The sequence below is a fragment of the Engraulis encrasicolus genome, chromosome 4, assembly GCF_034702125.1.
Source record: "Engraulis encrasicolus isolate BLACKSEA-1 chromosome 4, IST_EnEncr_1.0, whole genome shotgun sequence".
Classification (NCBI taxonomy): Eukaryota; Metazoa; Chordata; class Actinopteri; order Clupeiformes; family Engraulidae; genus Engraulis; species Engraulis encrasicolus.
In genome coordinates this window covers 40,799,516-40,813,569 of record NC_085860.1, presented here as the reverse complement: position 1 = coordinate 40,813,569, position 14,054 = coordinate 40,799,516, and the positions used below count along the sequence as shown (strand labels likewise).

Sequence of the window (14,054 nt, the reverse complement as noted above, 5' to 3'; positions counted from 1 at the left end):
GACATACAGTCCCAGGAAAAAGTTTGTACACCCTTTGACATTTCTTACATTTTTGTCAAAATTGATCATAAAACATGGTCGGATCTTCCCGGAAATCTCAAGAAGGAACAATCAGAGTCTGCTTTAATTAATTCCACCCAAACATTTACATGTTATCATATTTTTATTGGTCATAAGGCCATAATATTCACAGGAGAGCAAGGCATAAGTAAGTACACCCTTGCATTAAGTAGGTTTAAACCCTCAGTTAGTTGCAATATCATCAACCAGACTTGTCCTGTAGTTGCAGATCAGATTAACAAAACAATCTGTTTGTATCTTGTCTCCCTCTTCTTTAGAGAACTGCCTCTCATCAGCAAGGTTTGTGGGATGTCTGGAGTGCATAGCTTTCTTGACTTCATGCCATTTAATCTCAATTGTTTTTAATCAGGGCTTTGACTGGGCTATTTCAGAATGTGCATTTCATTATTATGAAGCCATTCTAAAGTCGATTTGCTTCTAAAGTATGGGTTGTTGTCACATTTCTGGACCCATACTCTTGTGTGCTTCAACTGTGTGACAGACTTCCTCACGTTTTTTCTGTAAAATGTCACAATAAACTTGAGTTCATTGTTCCACTGATAATAGCAAATTGTCAAGGGCCTGAGGCAGCAAGGTAGCCGCATATAATGATGCTCCCACCACCATACTCAGAAGAGGAGATGTAACTAAGAATAGCTAAAAATGGGATTCATTCTGCCAATCTAAAATCAATGGGGTTTCTGTCCAAAAAAATATTGCTGCACCTTTGAGGTTTGCGAAAAAGCATTTATATGCTTCATAGAATTACTGCAAAATATTCTGTAGACCAACGTTGAAACCAAAGTTGAATTGTTCAGGGGAACACACAATGTCATGTTTGGAGGAGAACTGGAGAACCACACCTTCACCAAAACATCATCTCCGCCTTTGAGTATGGTGGCGGGAGCATCATTATATGCGGCTACCTTGCTGCCTCAGGCCCTTTTGAGTTTGCTATCATCAGTGGAACAATGAACTCAGAAGTTTATCGAGATATTTTACAGAAAAAAAGTGAGGTAGTCTGTCACACAGTTCAAACACACAAGAGGATGGGTGCTGAAATGTGACAACAACCCATACTTTAGAAGCAAATCGACTTTAGAATGGCTTCATAATAATGAAATACACATTCTGGAATAGCCCAGTCAAAGCCCTGACAAAAAAACAATTGAGATTATATGGCATGAAGTCAAGAAAGCTATGCACTCCAGACATCCCACAAACCTTGCTGACGAGAGGCAGTTTTCTAAAGAAGAGGGAGACCAGATACATCCAGATTGTTTTGTTAATCTGATCTGCAACTACAGGAAACATCTGGTTGAGGTTATTGCGACTAACTTAGGGTTAAAACCTATTGAATGCAAAGGTGTACTTACTTATGCCTTTCTGTCCTGTGAATGTTTACATCTTATGGCCAATGAAAATATGAAAACTTGTAAATGTTTGGGTTGAATTAATTAAAGCAGACTCTGGTTGTTCCTTCTTGCGATTTCCGGGAAGATCAGACCATGTTTTATGACCAATTTTGACAGAAAGGTAAGACATTTCAAAGGGTGTACAAACTTTTTCCTGGGACTGTATATACAACATCACATAAAACAAAATAACACTTCACTTAAATGTAGGTACACTGACTAGAAGAATACAACATTTACACATGCCCAACCTCTACCTGCCCTACATGACTGTAATGGTAGGCGGCTCGGGTCCTTTGCCGAACTTTCCCCATCTCTCTCTCTCTGACCTCATTTCCTGTCCAGACTCTTAACATAAATAATTAATTAAAAAAAAGCTCAGATAAGCTCAGACTGACCACATGCATCTCCACTCACATCAAACAGTTCCTTGCAACAACAAAAAGATGTGGAAAATAAAGGGAGGCTGAGAAGAAACAGTCGGAGCCACAATCAACCCTTCGCGAGACAAAGTGGATCTGGGAGAGTGAGAGGACCCAGAGGTAAACTAATCAGGTAATAGCTGAGTGTATTAAACATCATAGATACAACACGTGAGAGCATGCATACCTGTACATACCTACATCCAACGGAAAGGCAGATCTCCAACTTGCTACCAAATGCAATAATTGTAGCATGCCTGCATTTTTGGATGGGAAAGGGGGGCAAGACAGGTGCGTTCCAGGGCACCTATTGCTATAATTTCCTGGGTATGTGATAAAACAAGTGATTCTCATTTGGGATCCTGAAAACCCAGCATTAAGTGCAGATAACCAAATGTAGTTCCTATACAATCCATCACATACGCAAGCTCAACAGCTGGTATTCAGCTGTGTGTTGGTACAGTGCTGGCCTATATGCTTGAGTGTGACACGGTAGAATCGAAAACAGCACTTGCTGGTTACTCAAGCCTTCCACCTTGTCGGTCAAACTGATATGACACTTCAGCTTCAGACAGAATAGAACCAAAATCTTAGTTTACAAGTGATTTGGTCACAGGTGTGCAGTGGTGTAGGCCCGAGGTTCCCAACCAGGGGTACGTGTAGCTACCGCTAGCGGTACACCAGCACACTGCAGGGGGTATGTGGGAAAATGAGCAAATGTAGCACAGTCACATTGGGATTTAGAGCATGAGTGAGGGGGTACTCCTGGTATGACAAAAAGGCTAAGGGAGTACAAAAAAGGTGGCACTTGGAAAAGCCCTATAAGAGTAGGCTATTAAACATGTTTCTTTGTTTTCTTTCAAGTATTATTATTATTATCATGATATTATTATAATTATTATTATTGCTATTATTATTATCAATGTTGTTGTTGTTAATATCATTATCATTATTGCTATTATTGATAGTTTTATTTTTCCATAGGCCCACACATAGAATAACATAAGCCACACAGGCCAATTTACATCGTTGATACTGCAGTGGAGAGAGTGGACAGCTTCAGATTCCTAGATCTCAGCTGGTCTCATCATGTCAAGTGCATCACTAAGACGGCTAGACAGCGACTGTTTTTCCTGAGGTGGCTGCACAGATATGGTATGCGGAGTAGGATACAGGCCAACTTCTACCGCTGTACAATAGAAAGTATACTAACTGGTAATTTCACAGCCTGGTATGATCACACCACTACCCAAGACAGGAGAGCCCTCCAGCGAGTCATCAAATCTGCCCAACGGGTAATCAACACCGATCTACCCAACATCCAGGACCTTTACGATCAACGGTGTCTAAAGAAGACCAAACAGGTCATAATGGATCCACACCACCCCAGTCACACACACTTCACCCTACTACCATCTACCGAAGATACAGTTCCATGCGTGCCCACACCAGTTGACTTAGGGACAGCTTCTTCCCTCAATCAATCAGGCTATTGAACTCCAAGCCACCACAGGAAGGAAAACTCTCATTCCCCCCATCAGCTCTCCCCTTTCTCCAGCCTAATTTTGCATCATTAGTAGTGGTAGTAGACGTCGCTTCTCGGTTGGTTCTACATGAAATGTGCCTTGTATGAACAAGGACGATCTTGATTCGGACAGTGAAGCTTTTGCGACACCTGCTGGACTTTACTGAGAACTTCATCCAGATGAAATAGAAAAAAATCTGTCAAGTTGCATGACCTCCTCAGACGACGTAAGTCAAACTACGATCATTGATCATATTGAATGTGTTGGTTTTTAGCTAATTATGTTATGAAGTAGTTTTTCCTATCATAGCAGTAACAGTTGAAAAACATAAGAGGATGGGTGCTGAAATGGGACAACAACCCATATTTTAGACGCAAATCGACTTTAGAATGGGTTCATAATGAAATAGGCCCACATATTCTGGAATAGCCCAGTCAAAGCCCTGACAAAAACAATTCAGATTATATGGCATGAAGTGAAAAAAGCTATTCACTCCAGACATCCCAGAAAACTTGCTGAAGAGGGGCAGTTTTATAAACAAGAGGGAGACTAGATAGGCCTACATCCAGATTGTTTTGTTAATCTGATCTGCAACTACAGGACACGTCTGGTTAGGGTAATTGCGACTAACTGAGGGTTAAAACCTATTGAATGCAAGGGTGTGCTTACTTATGCCTTGCTGTCCTGTGACTGTCCTGTGATCTTATGGCCAATAAAAATATGATAACATATAAATGTTTGGGTGGAATTAGTTAAAGCACACTCTGTCTGTTCCTTCTTGTGATTTCCGGGAAGATCAGATCATGTTTTATGACCAGTTTTGACAGAAATGTAAGACATTTCAAGGGGGTGTACAAACTTTTTCCTATGACTGTACCCATTATAGATTAGCTGACGATAAAGGTGGGAATGAACCACTACATCTTAAATTCAATTTATATACTGTATATGTAAGGGTTTACTACAGTAGGTGGTGTTAATCAGTTTCTCAGAAGCTGGGTTTTTACTTCAACTTAGTAAAACTGAACAACAGGCTTACTGCTTCACAGTAAGCAGATAAGCATTATGACTCCTGGAAAGAAAAGGATTCCAGATTATTGACGACAGTAGAATACCAAGTACCAACGGCATAAATAAATAAGCAAATACAAAGATAGATGCTTGCACACATACACATGTGTGGTGTTGGGGGGGTGCTTGGATGAGCTCTGGACCGTGTGTGTGTGTGTGTGGGGGGGGGGGGGATGGGGGGGGATCAGTTATCTTGTCATCACAATGACATAACTGCAGAGGTTGGCAAACTCAGGCCTGGGGGCACACGGGGCCCGCTGAGCCATTTCATGTGGCCTACAGAGCCTTAACATGAAAGACAACTTTTAAATCCAAATTCATACAGTCACTCAACAGTCTTAAAATGGCTAACTAAAGCAAGGGTGTTGCCATTATCCAAGTGCATGGACCATGTCTAAATGCATTATAATTTATTATGAGTTATGATGTGCAGGTATGTCAAAGCTTACAAGTTATGTCAGTGTACACTTCGATCTTCGATCAGCATTCTACACACTATGTGGACCTTGAGCCAAAATAATCGCCCACCCCTGCATTACAGATTACTCAGTATGGTATACACTGTATTCAGTTCAAATGAAATTAATGGTTTCTAAATATGTACAGTAAGAAGCCAGATGTAAACTGTATTTTTCCTGAATTTGGAGACAAGCCTTCACCTAATACAGTAATTGTGTCGCAAGTTTTATTACAGTTAGCTCAGTAATCACGGAGTACTTCAATTAGTAAAAAAGCTGACAGCTCATGGACAACATGTACTGTAGGTCTTTGCTAGCCTTGCCCAAATGACAAACATATGAAACGCGATTCTATATGCAATAATTATATGGCATATACAGCTCCAGGCCTTTTTATGAGAATAGCATGAAAAATATGATTTATTTCCATAATTCCATCAATAATTAAATTAAATTAAATAAAAAACTGTCATGGATTGTATATTCATGGCCCAGTTTTTTAACTATTCCAATCATTACATTTTTTCATTTTATATACGTTGGCCTTCCAGCTCAAAAAACCCATGAATTGGGGAATTCGCATCATTAGAATATTGTAATAAAATCACATTTTTCTTCATCAAAATTCGGGTCACATTAAATCAGTTGAAATTTGGTACTTTCTACATACCATGTAATGTTCAATACTTGGTTAGGACTCTCTCTGTCTTCATAACGGCCATGATGCGTTTAACATTGAAGTCAATGGCAGAAACAGTGCAAGGGAGTTATGGAAGCCCAGATATCCTTGATGCTTTGCTGTCAGCTGTTCTTGTTTGTTGACCTGGTGTCCCACACTTCACTCTTCAATTTACCCCGTAGATTTCCATGCCACGTTTTGGTGGTAACTCACCAGTTTAATTCTAACTCAACAGAAATAAAACCCCGTTCATTTTCAATGGGGTTTCATTTCTGGTGATTTAAAATTAAACTGGTGAGTTAGCGCCAAAACGTGGCATGGAAATCTACGGGTATATTGAAGAGTGAACTGTGGGATGCTGTAAAGATAACACGATAGTACTGAAAACTAATCCTCTGCTTTAAGGGATTTTTTTTTGGCGATGATGTTACAAATGTGGCCCGCTTGAGGTCCACATGGGTTGTATGCGGCCCCCGGATCAAAATGAGTTTGACACCCCTGGTGTATTGCATATGGGTTATTGATCATTTCTGAATCATAGAAGCCCCTATCGCTCCATGTTGCACTCAGGACTTCACAGAAATACATATCTGAACACAAATTATCATACATTTTGCTTTGTAATGGCCTCATTAAGGTCCACAGTTAATCCTGTAGGATGTGGTTCATCCTTCTTGGTGGTATGCAGACATTACCTTGCATACTGTGGCTCTTGATACATCAGAAAGACTTGCTGTCTCAGTCAAAGATGTAACAGTTACACACGTACCAAGAATTTTTCATTTTTGAAATCTGTAATCCATAATGTTGTGTGCATTGCAACATTTTGAGCAAAACTGTGCTCTTACCCTGCTAATTGAACCTTCACACTTCACTTTACTGGTGCAATGTGCCATTAATGAAGATTGGCCAACAGGCTGGTTCACTTGAGCCATGAAACTTCCAACACTAAAATGACAGGGGTCTCAGTTATTTTGTCCACACCCTGTATATGTACTGTATATGGATTATTCACTTGATTGATATGAAAATGTAATATTTCAGTTGGGCATCATTGAGGAGGTCCTAAGGAAGCATTGTGCAAAGTTTCACGCTTTTGTCAGCTCCGTAACGGTAATGCCCTTTTGCTCCCGTAATCGACTTCACTATAACTAACTTTTAAACTTCTGGCAAAATAATTCTAAATGCTCTGTTGATTGTTCTATTCAGTAATTCAAATAAAAATAGAATGTGTGGGTGGTAATTTAAATTTCAAAGTAAATGTCAAGGTTATATAAATTTCAAATAATGTCCATGATTTAATAATAGTATTTCAATTGTCCTCCTCCGACACCATAATGCAGCAGAGGCAGGACTGCAGGAAGCGGGGCCAGAACCCAGAGTTCTTCTTCTTCTCCTCTTTCTCTGCCTTGTTCTGAGCTTTGTTCTGAGCCACATGTGCAGTACTCTGAAGAAGAGAGCACATACACGGTAATGTGAGACATGTTTGCATATTTACCATATCTTCTGCATGCTGCTGTACACATACAGAATATTGACATAAATTGTCACAGCCTAAGAAAAGATAACGAAAATATATCTCACCGCCAGCAGCGTCTGAGTCTGGTTCTTGAGCTCAACCATCAGTCTCTTGTGGTTGGCCATGGTTTTCTCCTCCCTCTTCACCTTCTCCACCTCCTCTCTCTCCTGCTCCAGCTGTCTCAACTGTCTCTCCAGCTCAGGAAGATCTGTAATGACAAACAGACTATTTAGACTAACTGGCTAATACTAACGTTTAGTGAACTTTTTTTTTAGTGAACTTGGTTAAATGCAATGTACTTGTAACAATGTCTGTAATCACGTTTCACATTGAACACAATTAAGTTAGTCTGTTTCATCGTCAGTCGAGTGGGACTTTTCCACCACATTGGGGGAACGGGAAAGAGTTTCACACAGTATTAATTGCATCAAACCAGACGTCTTTCAGAACAACAAACAACTGCCAACAGCACACAGGATTTGGCTGTATCATCAGCCTCTTCATTATTGGGAATGGTAGTATGTCTACATGCAGATGTTGACAGAGCCCACACACTATGTAACACTGCCAAGAGATTCACACATTTTCCACTGCACACAGATGACCCTCACCAAACCAAGCGGATGGTGAGAGAACGTTGAACCCCACACTCAGAATTCTTGACAGTGACAAGGCACTGAGTTTGAAATGTTTGAGGTCACAAAAACGATATAATATATAATAAGCAAGTAACAACAATAATTATATCATGAATTATAATAATAAATAATAAATTAGATACTTGGAATGCATAGTTTTTGATTTTGAAAACTTAATACTTAAACCGGGCTTATTTTATCCCATTATCTGTTTGAAAAACTAAGCTCAAGTGTAAAACAAAGAATATTTCATTCTTTTTCGTTACAAAAAGACATATTTACTAAACAAATAAATACAAGCAAATAATAAATAGGGGTGTAAATAATATTGAAATGTATCGATATATCGCGATACAGTCTGATGATTGATTCTTAAGTATGGAAATTTTCAAATCGCTGGCCCCTGCCCAATAACTTAATAGAAGTGGAAAAGTAATTGGGAAAAAAATCGAATCGAATAATATCGTATCGTATCGTGCAGCATTCTTAAGTATCGAAAAATAATCGAATCGTTTCACATCGAATATTAAGATATCAATATTGAATCGTATCGTCATGGAGGCTGTGATTTACACCCCTAATAATAAATACAGGGACCTGAAATGGCAAAGTGAAATATTTTGCGCGACCAAATTTGTATCAGAGCATACATTGAAATGTTATTCAAAGAAATATGAATTCCTCACCAATCAAGTCCATGGTGTGATCATGCTCTCCCTCGCGTGCCATGGCTCCCCCTGCGGGCTCCTGGGAGCAGCAAATGGAGGCCTGCGGCCTGTTGAGCCGGGACGAGCTCCTGGTACTGCCGGCAGTCGTCAGAGAGGAGGCGGGAGGAGGAGGCGTACTCTCCAGAGAGATGGACAAGCTGAACGTCAGCGGGGAGGTGGAGGAGGCCGAGGAGCAGTCATTGGAGGACAGGCAGCAGGGGGACGAGGAGGATGATGATGAGGAGGCGTTGAGGATGGCATATTCAGCGCAGAGGGAGCAGGGTTTGGGGGGACTGGCCGTGGGTCCGCGGGGGATGTACACCTTGTATTGGTCAGGGTAGACACGCTGGGCCCCGCTGTGGTGCTTCGCACGCACGCGCTGCCAGATGAAGTGGGACGGCACCATGTTCATCACCTCTTCACAATAGCGGCGACTGACGGCAGCCCTGTAGTCCATGCGAGCCCACAGCCTGTCCCTCTGCTTCAGGAAAGCGTCCTCTTCCTGCTTCGTCCAGTTCTTGCCCAGCGCCCAGGGTAAGATCTCATACTTGCCCTCCTCGTCATCCTCCTCCATGGTGTTGGCCAGGTAACTGCAGAGCACAAATCTCTGGTGAGTGCTAGGACACAGCACTTTAGTCTCTCTGTGCTCTTATTTCAGCACAGTTTTGAAGATGTATGAAGTCAAGTATTTTTTTTATTTGTATAGCACATTAATTCAAATAAAACCAAACAAAACAAAACAAACAGATTATGAAAGTACAATAGAAAAGCATCAGCACTGCCATACATACAGAATATTTCACTGAGCAGTTGGACATTTCTCAGTTGTCATGTCTGTTTAGTTATAGATGCGGCATTTGCCTTCACAAAGCAGTATGAATCAATGAATGTGTGTACTTACAGTGCTATGAAAAAGTTTGCCCTGTTGTGTTCAACTATGCTGAAACAGGCCCTTTTGAAGTAGACAAATGTCATTGCCAGCAAATACTGCACAGAAGGGGAAAGACAACATGACAATAAGAAGAAGTAATATTCTTGTGGTTTTGGACAAATGTGAAACTTTTGTGTGATTAAGTACAATATGCTTACTGACTGAATTTACTTTAGGTAAGTTCAATATCAGTTATTACCTTGTCTGTGATTTTACAGCAAGGATCCATCCACAGGAAATGCTGAATAAGATCATCATCTGGCAAAGAAATATCCAAATATTTATAACAAGAAAAAAAAAACTCAACTCATCAAGTCAAACAATAATGTGATGATTTTCCTCACCAAATAATCTGAGGAAGGCAGCCATCTCCTGACTTTGGATGGTTGGACACAGCGTGGGACATAAGCGGGAGGCGTCGCCTCGACCCTGGCCGTTGTGGCTCTCCGCTGGTGGCTCTTGTAGGCCTACTGAAATGTTTGGGGTCACAATAAACGATATAATATATAATAAGCAAGTAACAAATATAATTAATAAATAAGATACTTGGAATGTATGCATTGAAAACTTAATACTTAAACTGTGCTTATTTTCATCCCATTACCTGCTTGAAAAACTAAGCTCAAGTGTAAAACAAAGAATATGTCAATAGTTTTTGTTACAAAAAGATATATTTACTTAACAAATAAATACAAGCAAATATGAATAAATATAGGGACCTGAAATGGCAAAGTGAAATATTTTGCGCGACCAAATTTGAATCATTGGATGTACATTGAAATGTTATTCAAAGAAATATAAATTCCTCACCAATCAAGTCCATGGTGTGATCATGCTCTCCCTCGCGTGCCATGGCTCCCCCTGCGGGATCCTGGGAGCAGCAAATGGAGGCCTGCGGCTGGCGCTTGGGTCTCTTGCTGAGCCAGGAGGAGCTTCTGGTCTTGCCGGCAGTCGTCAGAGAGGAGGCGGCAGGAGGAGGCGTACTCTCCAGAGAGATGGGCAAGCTGAACGTCAGCGGGGTGGTGGAGGAGGCCGAGGAGCAGTCATTGGAGGACAGGCAGCAGGGGGACGAGGAGGATGATGATGAGGAGGCGTTGAGGACGGCATATTCAGCGCAGAGGGAGCAGGGTTTGGGGGGACTGGCCGTGGGTCCGCGGGGGATGTACACCTTGTATTGGTCAGGGTAGACACGCTGGGCCCCGCTGTGGTGCTTCGCACGCACGCGCTGCCAGATGAAGTGGGACGGCACCATGTTCATCACCTCTTCACAATAGCGGCGACTGACGGCAGCCCTGTAGTCCATGCGAGCCCACAGCCTGTCCCTCTGCTTCAGGAAAGCGTCCTCTTCCTGCTTCGTCCAGTTCTTGCCCAGCGCCCAGGGTAAGATCTCATACTTGCCCTCCTCGTCATCCTCCTCCATGGTGTTGGCCAGGTAACTGCAGAGCACAAATCTCTGGTGAGTGCTAGGACACCACATTTTAGTCTCTCTGTGCTCTTATTTCAGCACAGTTTTGAAGATTTATGAAGTCACGTCGTTTTTATTTGTATAGCCCATTTAAATGTGTAGAAAACAGCTTAACCCTCAAGCGACCGGCCTGTTTTTGCGACTAATCTGACCGAGCGGGGTCATTTATGACCCCAAGGAGTTTATATAGAAATACCACTATATAAATTATTTTTTGGGGTTCATTCAAATTTATTTACATCTTGCACATACTTGTCCCTCATCTAAAGCAAAACAATGTGAATTTGAACATTTTATTGTTTTGCTAAAAAATAGTATGATGTATACCCTCATTTACATATGTAAACATCAAAATACAAAAAACATCCAATACATTTTTTTCTTCTCTCATCATCAGTAATCAACTTAGAAAGTTTCATGGTGATAGCTATCATTTACATTTTTTAGCCTATTCACTTGTAGTGGTCTCACCATAATAATACAGTATATTTATGCTAATTATGGAAATTGCTCAAAGTTAAACTTTGAGAAACCAAGCTGAATTCTATTCATTAGGCCCATAGATGACATTTCTGCAATAAAACTTTAGGGTACTCAACATTTCTGGGTTCATGAAATCACAAGATCAGAGAATATGGTAATTTACATAGACAAAACCATGTCTCAAACATATAACCTTATGCACACTCAAAATTTCTCTGAAACTTTTTCTGGACATTGTAGCTGTGAAAAGGTGTCTTCCACATATATTAGAGCAAAGAAATGATTCAACTGATGCTTCAGCCTTTGTATAGCCATAAAATAAGGAAAATTCTAAAAACGCCATTGATTTCTACACTGATGACTTGTTTCCTCCCTCTTTGTTCATCAGGATGACTTCCATTTCATATTCTCATCATGTGTCTAGGACCACTGTGCCATGATATCAACAAATATGGAGCAATAACACAGGAAATGCTACCTGGGTGCCCTCACAATATGCTTCGTTGGCTATCGCAGGGGTGCCCTATTTATTTATATAATATATTATATTTTAATATTATAAATGTTTATATTGTGAATATTTTAGGTCTGCTGACCATGGCCTGCCCAAAGACACAAAATGCAAAAAACAGAGTTTGAAAATTACAACAACAATGGACATTATAATGTTGAGTATCTCATGGATCCTCTCGGGGTCATAAATGACCCCAGAGGTGTTTTGATTCTAAATCCTACATAGATGGTCCAAATCTCACAAAAATCATTCACAACATGCACAACATATGTATTGACAAACTCCTAGAAGGACAAATTGCCGGAATGGTGTATGAAAATATGTGCCGGGGTCATAAATGACCCCAGTCGGTCGCTTTAGGGTTAAAACCAAAATAATATTGCGCCCTACTGTCTTGGCCAACAACAAAGTAACAATTTGAATAAAAGCAAACAAAACAAGTCAAACAAACATATTATGAAAGTACAATAGAAAAGCATCAGCACTGCCATACCTACAAAATAGTCAAGTCAAGTCAAGAGTACTTATTGTCAAAAATCTATGTAACAGGGTTAGCACAGAAGTTTGAAATTGCTTTGACCAATCTCCAATGCAGTTTAACTAAAACATTTAAATAAGACATTGACAGTAATCTCAAATATTTCACTGAGCAGTTGGACATTTCTCATTTGCCGTCAGAAAGCAGTATGGATGTGTGTAGCCTACTTACAGTGCTATGAAAAAGTTTGCCCTGTTGTGTTCAACTATGCTGAAACAGGCCCTTTTGAAGTAGACACATGTCATTGCCAGCAAATACTGCAAAGAAGGGGAAAGACAACATGACAATAAGAAGAATAATATTCTTGCAGTTTTGGACAAATGTGAAACTTTTATTATTATGAAACTATTAAGTAGGCTACAATATGCTTAGCCTAACTGTATTTACTTTAGGTAAGATCAATATCAGTTATTATTACCTTGTCTGTGATTTTACAGCAAGGATCCATCCACAGGAAATGCTTAATAAGATCATCATCTGGCAAAGAAATATCCAAATATTTATTAACAAAAAGAAAAACAAACAAATCAACTCATCAACAGTCAAACAATAATGTGATGATTTCCTCACCAAATAGTCTGAGGAAGGCAGCCATCTCCTGACGTTGGATGGTTGGACACGGCGTGGGACATCTGCGGGAGGCGTCGCCTTGACCCTGGCCGTTGTGGCTCTCCGCTGGTGGCCCTTGTCCTTCTTGGGCATTTGTCCGTTTCATCCTAAGTGCAGGTTTAAGGCCTCTCCTCACTTTAAGAGAGTGTGCCGTGGAGGGGTCCATTGCGCACAGCTACCGATGAAGGTATTTACACCATCACTTTGGGTTCCTCACGTCTTTCGCCCGTTTTGGCTAGGACACCCACCAGAGAGAACCCTTTCCAATCAAGCAGTAGCAAATGTTTTGGTCACGGTCGCCCACCACCACAAAGGTAACAGGTTACCTGTTGAAAGAATTTCAGCGGACGAAGTGTTATTGCCCAGCCCCCATTTCCCGCGTTACCATTTCAACTATTTTTTAGTTTTGAACGTCATGAAAACAATATACACATTGAAAGAACGATTTTTGATTTCAAATGGATATCTTTGAGATATTTTACTCACCTTTCAGTCAAACAGATGTCTTAAAAGATATATATCTCTGAATCAGTGTCGCTGTCGCAAATGAAACGCTTTCCAAAGTCGCTGTCCAAGAAGTGTGTGCAAAGTAGAATGTTAACTTGTTTCCATGGCGGCATCATTTTTGAAAATAATTTCGCGATTGCGTCACAATATCCAGTACCAGACGATCCGAAATCCATTGGTCTTGGATGCAGTGTGGGGCCGGAAATTAATTAATTTATATATATTGCCTAGGCTACTAATAATATTAGTAGTAGACTATTATTCATAATAATAATAATAATAATAACTATAATTATAATAGGCTAATAATAATAACAATAATACTTTATACTATATTCTTGTGTATGTTGCTGTTATTATTATCAGACTACTACTAGACCCTATAATTAGACTAACAATTAGGCTACATAACCTAGGAATAATTCAACTATCAGGAATGAGTCAGCTATTTAATGCAACAATCATGTCACATAGGCTATGTCTTGCTGTTTAACCAATTGGGCATCAGCTAA

At 40.4% G+C, this 14,054-nt stretch overlaps 1 protein-coding gene across 2 annotated transcripts; it reads right to left on the bottom strand.

Annotated features, from left to right (window-relative positions):
- Positions 1-6,900: 6,900 nt before the first annotated feature.
- Positions 6,901-13,605, bottom strand: LOC134446898 (uncharacterized). Of its 2 annotated transcripts, none has more exons than XM_063196189.1 (11): positions 13,522-13,605; positions 12,997-13,361; positions 12,845-12,903; positions 12,598-12,683; positions 10,237-10,862; positions 9,771-9,896; positions 9,626-9,684; positions 9,397-9,482; positions 8,475-9,085; positions 7,216-7,358; positions 6,901-7,078 (listed from the first exon to the last, which is right to left on the bottom strand). In XM_063196189.1, exons 2-11 carry the CDS (start codon positions 13,199-13,201, stop codon positions 6,944-6,946), a joined length of 2,136 nt encoding a protein of 711 aa, XP_063052259.1. In that variant the 5' UTR covers positions 13,202-13,361; positions 13,522-13,605; the 3' UTR covers positions 6,901-6,943. The 2 variants fall into 2 exon arrangements, with proteins under 2 accessions (XP_063052259.1, XP_063052261.1); XM_063196191.1 differs by having other exon boundaries at positions 9,771-9,893.
- Positions 13,606-14,054: the final 449 nt, after the last annotated feature.